Source organism: Gekko japonicus, unplaced genomic scaffold (genome assembly GCF_001447785.1).
Source record: "Gekko japonicus isolate JY-2015 unplaced genomic scaffold, Gekko_japonicus_V1.1 scaffold146, whole genome shotgun sequence".
Taxonomy (NCBI): Eukaryota; Metazoa; Chordata; class Lepidosauria; order Squamata; family Gekkonidae; genus Gekko; species Gekko japonicus.
Genome location: NW_015167533.1, coordinates 1,449,973 through 1,457,628, shown reverse-complemented (window position 1 = coordinate 1,457,628; position 7,656 = coordinate 1,449,973). Strand labels below are relative to the sequence as shown.

General features: G+C 44.3%; 1 protein-coding gene across 1 annotated transcript in view; it reads left to right on the top strand.

Moving 5' to 3' along the window:
- The window catches only part of LOC107112331 (vomeronasal type-2 receptor 26-like), an 18,991-nt gene extending 15,204 nt beyond the window's left edge, over positions 1-3,787 (top strand). The window contains exons 5-6 of the mRNA XM_015413451.1: positions 1,711-1,837; positions 2,886-3,787. Coding sequence (XP_015268937.1) covers positions 1,711-1,837; positions 2,886-3,787 — 1,029 coding nt within the window. The remainder of the gene's footprint in view (positions 1-1,710; positions 1,838-2,885) is intronic.
- Positions 3,788-7,656: the final 3,869 nt, after the last annotated feature.

The window sequence follows — 7,656 nt, the reverse complement described above, 5'->3', positions numbered from 1 at the left end:
GTTATTAGTGCAGGCATTTGCTGGTCGTCCGGTTTTCGGGGGCCGGGTAGGAATTTTTCGCCCCTTCCTGATTGGCGCTGGGAAGGGGTGTTTTCGCCTACCCTGTACTTCGGCAGTGATGCAGGTGTTTTGAAGGGTGGGTCGTGTAAGCTAGATGGTCACTTTTGTGTAGGCAGGTTGCTATGCGGTATACAGATTGCGGTCCGGTGAGCACCAGCCGACACCCATATTTGGGTTGAAGGGGTCCTGTGAGTACAGTCTTTGTGCCTTGCGGCATGGGGCGGGGAAAACGGACTGCCTTCGGGACGGCCCTGTTTAGGTCCTCTCTTTGAGCCTTGCGGCTTGGGGGATGGGGCTACAGGGTTGTCTTGCAATGGCTAGCCGGCCGGATGGTAGCCCCTGCAGTGGGCTCCCACCCGGGGCAGGGTGGCTCGCCCTATTGACAAGGTAAGGGAGGGGTCCTTGACCTCTGGCCTTGACCATAACGCAATCTGTTTTGCCCTTGCCTTTGGTTCCAGTTAAGGTTGTCAGTTAATAAAGTGGCCCTATATTCAAACCCAGCACTTGTGTCTGCCTCGTTATTCCGGCTTGGGGGGCAAACTACTACTTCCTAAATCCATTGTCTTAAATTGATCTAGAAGCTTTGACTCTGGGTGCGTTCAGACGGCTCTATAGATCTGAGTGAGGCATGGGTGCCTCATGGATTTAAATGTAACATCCAGACATCAACATCTGGGAAACATTAGTCTTCCATGAGCATCCCATTTTGCCACGCCTTGGAGCTGTACTAAAAAGATACTACTTTTAATCAGGAGTTTTCGGTTCCACTTGCGGACTTTCCCCCGTCTGATCATTCGAGCACGCAATTAAAAATGGTGCCCATTGGGGATGGTCTGACATCAGACCATTCCGAACGGGCACCATTTTAAAATAATCTTGATTCTGCATATGTGCGAATAAACAAGGTCGCAATATCATGCCTATTGGCATGCGCAAAATGTTTTTTTTGTTTTTTTTTTAAACCCTACTACACATGCCTCCTTCAGTGGACAGTGTCTAGACAATCCACAGTGGAAGCAGCGCGTGATAAGGTGATTCCCCCGGGGGTTAGTCTGGTCGTGAAAGGATGGATTAAAAAAATCGGGATCAAATTTGAGCCTGCATAATGGTGGGATTAGCTGTCTGTCTGAACGCATCCTCTGTGTAGAATTACACTGAAACTTTGCAAACTTCAATCCGTCCTCCTAGTATATCTGGAGAAGATAAGGCAAAGAGACAAAAAATGTTTTTAAAGCTCTAAGCAATTTTAAACAAGCATATCATTTTAGCCCTGTCCTGGATAGCTCACCCTAGTCCAATCTCATTTGATCTACGAAGCTAAAAAATGTTGGCTCAGACTAGTATTAGAATGCTGGACCACCAAAATATTCCAGGGTTGCTATAGAGAGGCAGGCATTGGCCAACCACCTATAAACATCTCTTGCCTCCAAAATCCTACAGGGTTGCCATAAATTGGCTACGACCTGACAGCAAGTCATTGTAATGATTTCTCGAATTTGAAGCTTGCAGATATTAACCAAAGTTCTTTTGTCTCGTGCATAATCTGGTTTCCCTCCCTCTAACTTTGCTGTAGTCTTCAATGTTTGGTAGTTGCTATTAACATTCATTGGACTTTGATGTGCCATTAGTTCCTGTCTTCTTCTTGGATAGACCCAGCCTCTTTCGAGATGTAGTGAAGCCTGTCAGCCCGGTTTTCAGAAAAGAAAGAAAGAAGGGGAGCAGTTTTGCTGCTATGAATGTGTTCCTTGCCCAGAAGGGAAGGTTTCTATCCAGCAGGGTAAGTGATTCTGACTTCCATAGGAGCTCTGCAAGCACACAAATGTCAGATATGAGAGATGTAACCAGTGGAAGTGAGGCAAATGTCATAGTCTTGGGAAGGCTGTTAGAACACATACACTTGTATCGCATGAAGAACCCACCCCCCAATTTCAGTCATTGATAACTCCAGTTAACATGATCCCAAGCAACATGGCTGGGGAAAATCTCCCCTCCCTTTCACAAATGGTTGGATGATACTCCCTAGCACAAGCTTTTTTGATCCTGCAGGCACCATTGGAATTCTGACACAGGGTACTCGGAAGCATCAAAGAAATGGCTACTGCAGAAGGCAGAACCAAGCACAAAATATCAGGGAATGGGGTAATAAATAACTCTAATAGTAATTTGTCAACAAAATAACAAGGTGTTTTTAAAATAGAAAGTGTTGTTTGAAATCATTTGCAATCACAGATTAAAGAAACTTTTGCTGGAATTTCAGCTGCTCCAAAAGGAGAGCCAGTTTGTTGTAGTGGTTAAGTGTGTGGCCTCTAATTTGGAGAACTGGGTTTGATTCCCCACTCCTCCACTTGCAGCTGCTGGATGACCCTGGGCAAGTGATAGTTCTGCCAGAGCTGTTCTGAAAGTGCAGTTTTCAAAAGTGCTGTCTCGGCTCCACCGACCTCACAGGATGTCTGTTGTCCTGAGGGAAAGGGGGAAACATTTGTAAGCCGCTCTGAGACTCCAAGTGAAAGGTGGGGTATAAATCCAATCTCCTCTTCCTCCTCCTCCTCCTCCTCCTCCTTCAAAATGCACAGCCAATCACATCTTCAGAAGTATTTAAGTATCTCTGCTGGGCAATACCTCCAAATTGCACCCACGGTTGCCAGTAAAGTTCTTCATGGGTGTTATGGTATCCTTGGCTACCACATTGGAGATCTCTGCCCTAGTGTATAACCAGTTGCTGGAATTCAGCATGAATAATATCTCACACATTGAAGGGAGCCAGCAGATTTATCTCTTAGTTTCACGTGAACTGAAACTGAGATGGTCACTCATCCCTTTTCCAGATATGAATGACTGCTATAGTTGTCCAGAAGATCAATATACAAGCAAAGGAAAAAATCAGTGTATTCCCAAGATGATAAACTTTCTCTCCTATGAAGAACCAGTGGGGATTTCTCTGGCTTCAGGTGCTGTAACCCTGTCCCTAATCACAGTTTTGATATTAAGAACTTTTATTAAGCACAAAGACACCCCCATTGTCAAAGCCAACAACCAGAATCTCACCTATGCTCTCCTCATCTCTCTCCTGCTTTGCTTCCTGTGTTCTTTCCTCTTCCTTGGACGACCAAGCAAGTTGACCTGCTTTCTCAGACAGTCTGCTTTTGGCATCATCTTCACCATGGCACTTTCTTGTATCTTGGCCAAAACCATCAATGTGGTTGTAGCTTTCATGGCCATCAAACCAGGGTCCAGCATGAGGAAGTGGATGGGGAAAAGACTGACCATCTCCATTATCCTTTCCTGCTCCATTATCCAAATGTGTATCTGTACCATGTGGCTAGGAACCACTCCCCCATTCCCAGATATGGACACAAAGTCCATGACCACAGAAATCATAGCAGAATGCAATGAAGGGTCTGTGGCCATGTTTTATATTGTTCTGGGCTTCATGGGATTTCTATCCTTCATATGCTTTACTGTGGCTTTCCTTGCCCGGAAATTGCCAGACAGTTTTAATGAAGCCAAGTTCATCACCTTCACCATGATGATATTTTGCAGCGTTTGGCTGTGTTTTGTTCCAACCTACCTGAGCACCAAAGGGAAATACATGGTAGCCGTGGAGATTTTCTCTATCTTAGTCTCTGGTGCTGGGTTGCTGTGCTGTATATTTTCCCCAAAATGCTATATTATTGTTCTGAGGCCTGATTTGAACAGAAGAGAACAAGTAATAACAAGAAAGCATTAAAAATAATGTTATCCCTTGTCTGACACTTGTGTCCTGATTACCTTTGTGGGTGGGGGCTCTGATTTAGAGAAGGGAACTATCAAAAAACATTGGAGACTATGAAGAGGTAGCACACCCTTTCTACATTTGAAATCCTAAAGTAAGCAATGTGATGTGGCAAACAGCCAGCTTGGGACCAGGGCATGGTATGAGATACACACCCGCCTTACATAAACCTCTACCAAGATAGCCATAAGTCATTAGGTTAGTTGCCCACCATGAAACGTTCTCAGAACTCCTTGCCAGGCAGACTTAGAGAGTGTAGTGTTTAATGTTTGTAGCTGCAAAGTAAAGAATGGGCACTTAGCACCACTGGGAGAGCACCTAGCAGGAACACTCAAGAGGGAGAGGTAATATGTCTAATTGGGAAAAAACCACAACTATAACAAGTTCCCTTTCTTTGGAGACTGGAGCACCAATTTTGGGAGGAGAGAGAAAGCTAGGACCACCATCCTTCAGACACTGGGCTGTGGGACAACTAAAGCAGCATGTGACTCAAAGTCTGCAGAGTGGGTGGGGTGGAGCCAAGGGGGTGGAGCATGCAAATGGCCGGGGGCAGTCTGGTTGCTCTCACTATGCCTCTGCCTTTGAGCACTGCCCACACCTGGGTAGAAGCTCTGTCTGTGTCCCTTAGTTTTTCCCTGGACGTCATGCCCTTCATCTCACGTGGGATAGCCCTGTTTGAGGTAAAACTCAGTGCACCAATTCATGGTAACCCCCATTTACTTTTGACAGTTGCCTGTGCCTTTAAGCAGGAGTGTGTACTGTCACTATAGCCTCATGAAATATAGCGCTGCCCTGCCTTGGTCCTCAGCTGGAATGTGCATGGGTCCCGGTCTCTGTTGATTCCACTCTATGATTGGTCATTTCTTTCTTGTTCTTCTTGGCTAAGCCATCACAGCCCCATGACACCCTCTGAGTGTGATGGTGTGGGTGCTAGGAATGCTGGACATTAGAAACCATGATTTTCAAAAACCATTGGGGGAACATTTTAACCTTCCAGGACATTCAGTTGCTGACCTAAGAGTAGCAGTTCTCTTACAAAGGAATTTCAAAGGGAGATTTGAAAGAGAGACTGTTATATTGCAAGTGATAATGAAAATGAAGACAATGCATCCTCCTGGACTGAATCAAGACCTAGGTTTCCTGTCTCATTCATTACCAATGCTGATTTGTCCATGCCTACTATCCCTCTGTGTATCGTGCCTAATCCAATCACACATGCTGTTTTCATTTGCCTGCTTATGTCTTGGCATTTGAAATTATTCCACTTTCCAGTATATAGGACAGATGTACTCACATTCTAGCTGTCTCTGAGGAAGTGAGGAGTGACTCACAAAAACTCATACTCTGCCACAAATGTTGATCTTTAAGGTGATACTGGAGTTGTGCTTTTCTAGTTTGCTTTAAACAATTCCCCTCCCTCTCTCTAACTGCAAGCAGCCAGCGAAGTTAAAAGAGGACGCAGAACTGAGAAGATTTATATAGCTTTCTGATCCCATAGAGCAGAATAGGAACTCTGTTAGGCAGCCATCAGGGCTTGTTAAGCTTTGGGTGGCTCCTACTGGTGTTTCCAAACTGGAGAATCCCCCCCCCCCATTGCCTTGGAGTTTCATAAACAATTTAATTGAGCAGAGATTGTCAGGAAAATGTGTCCGTTCACAAACTGCCACGGACCACTACAAACAGTGCCAAACCATGAACTGGCCAAGATTCATGACAAAGTTTAGTCCCTGAGCCGGTTTGTGCCTATCCCTGTTCCCAATCATGAGGGAATGTACTCCACTGGTTTTATTTAAACAAGTTCCCTGCATCTCTCTGTAACTGTGAACAGTCATGAGAAAAGAGGCTGAAGAACTGAGCTGAGGGTATGTATAGCATTCTGATTCCATAGAGCAGAACGGGAACTCTGTTATTGGCAGTCAGCAGTGCTTATTAAGCTTTGAAGGACTTCTATTGGTGTTTCCAAGGTTGGAGAATTCTGCCTCCCCTGTTGCCTTAGAATTTTTGAAATTGTTCAATTGAGTAGAGAGAGTCTGTCTGGAAAATGTAAAAATTCATGAACCACCACAAACTGCCATGAGCAGGGGCAAAGTTTGTATGGTGTGATTATGAACATCTCCCCCCAACCCCCAAAGTTGGATATGCATTCACTAACTGGAGAGATCATAGAAAAATGCAACGAAGAGGTGGTTGTTAACTTTTGTATTGTTCTAGGCTAAAGAAGATTTTTGTTCTCCATCAGCTTCACTGTGGCTTTCTTTGCCAGGAAGCTGCCCGACAGTTTTAATGTTCTAAAGTTGCCAGACAGTATGCCTACATATGATGCACAGCCAGATACAGTCCAGAATACATAGCCTTCACTTCCACTCTTTGTTCGTAGAGATTCAGGTGGCTGCAGCCAATGATGGTTAGGTTGCATTCAATGCCCATGACACTCTGCTTCCAGACTACCTGAGTCACTATGCAGCTGGTATTTGTCTGGGTTTCCCATTGCTTTGATCTGCTGTGCTCCTTTGGTACAGTAATAAGTCCCGGTGTCTCCTGCCTTCATGACTCTCATCTCCAAATAAACCTCATTCTTGGATGTGTCTCTGGAGATAGTGAGACGGCTTCTCAGGGAGTTCAGGTAGCACTTGTTGTCATCACAATAGATGAGGCACATCCACTCTAGGCCTTTCTCTGGGGGCTGATGAACCCAGCTCACTGTATGCCCGAGTTAAAGAAGTTGTAAATCAAGTTGAGCAAATAAAGCTTGAATTGATGGAGTGGTTTAAACCATATAAAAAATTCAGTTGTGATGTTGGGACCCAGTTCTCTGGTATTTATAACCCAGCTTGGGCTAGTAAACAATTCCCCAGTGTCTGGTTACTCTCCCAGGAAAGTAAAGGAAGATACACAAGACAAGCTGGTCTTCAAACCTAATTGCATCACCCTGACAATCTGCAGTCGCCTAGCACCATGGGGCAGAGCCCCGAGATGGGCTGGTCGGACTGGTATTATGGTGCATCTGTCAAGGCTACTGGGGAAGGACAAGTCTGCAATTGACCTTGCTCAGGTTTCTCAACTTAATTCATCCAATCAGATGCAAAAGTTTCTACTCACTTTTGATTCCCCAAGAATCCCTGCCCTAAGACAAAGGAGGGAAAAAAAACAGATTCAATACCTGGGGAATATACCCTGTGAGAGTTTTTGAGAACTTGGTGGTAAGGCTCTTGGTGACAAAATGTAAGAGCCTGAAAATGCCACACCAGGGTCCCATGGTGGAGGGGTTGATGGAGACAACAATTCCTCAAAGAGACTCTGTAACTCAAGAGGTACCTCAATCCCCTATGGAATGCTTGTCCTCACAACAGGAGATAAAGGGGAGTGACTGCAACTCAGAACAAATGGAAGAACATGAACCAATACTCACAATTAACCTACTATTTTAACCTCTATACTATGAATAAAATCATTTATGGTAGGGTACTCCCAAATCTGATCCTTTTCCCAATCCAATCCCTAGATCATTCCAGCTATCTCTCTTTAAGCTACATTCAACCTATTGTTCTCCTTCCCACATTTAATCTCTAATTTTCCCTGTACATTTATTTCTAACATTATCTTGCACTCCAACATTATAAAGCTTAATCATTAGACATATAAACCAAATCATCAAATTTTACAGTGCAATGGAAGCTATACATTCCTTTCCAACACAAATCTATAAACCATATTCCACTCAATAACTAAAGCTCTGTTTACATTTGATTTCCACTTACAATACCATTACTCCCATCCTACATGTATGAATAATTAATTAACCATAAAGAGAAATTAATTGCCAT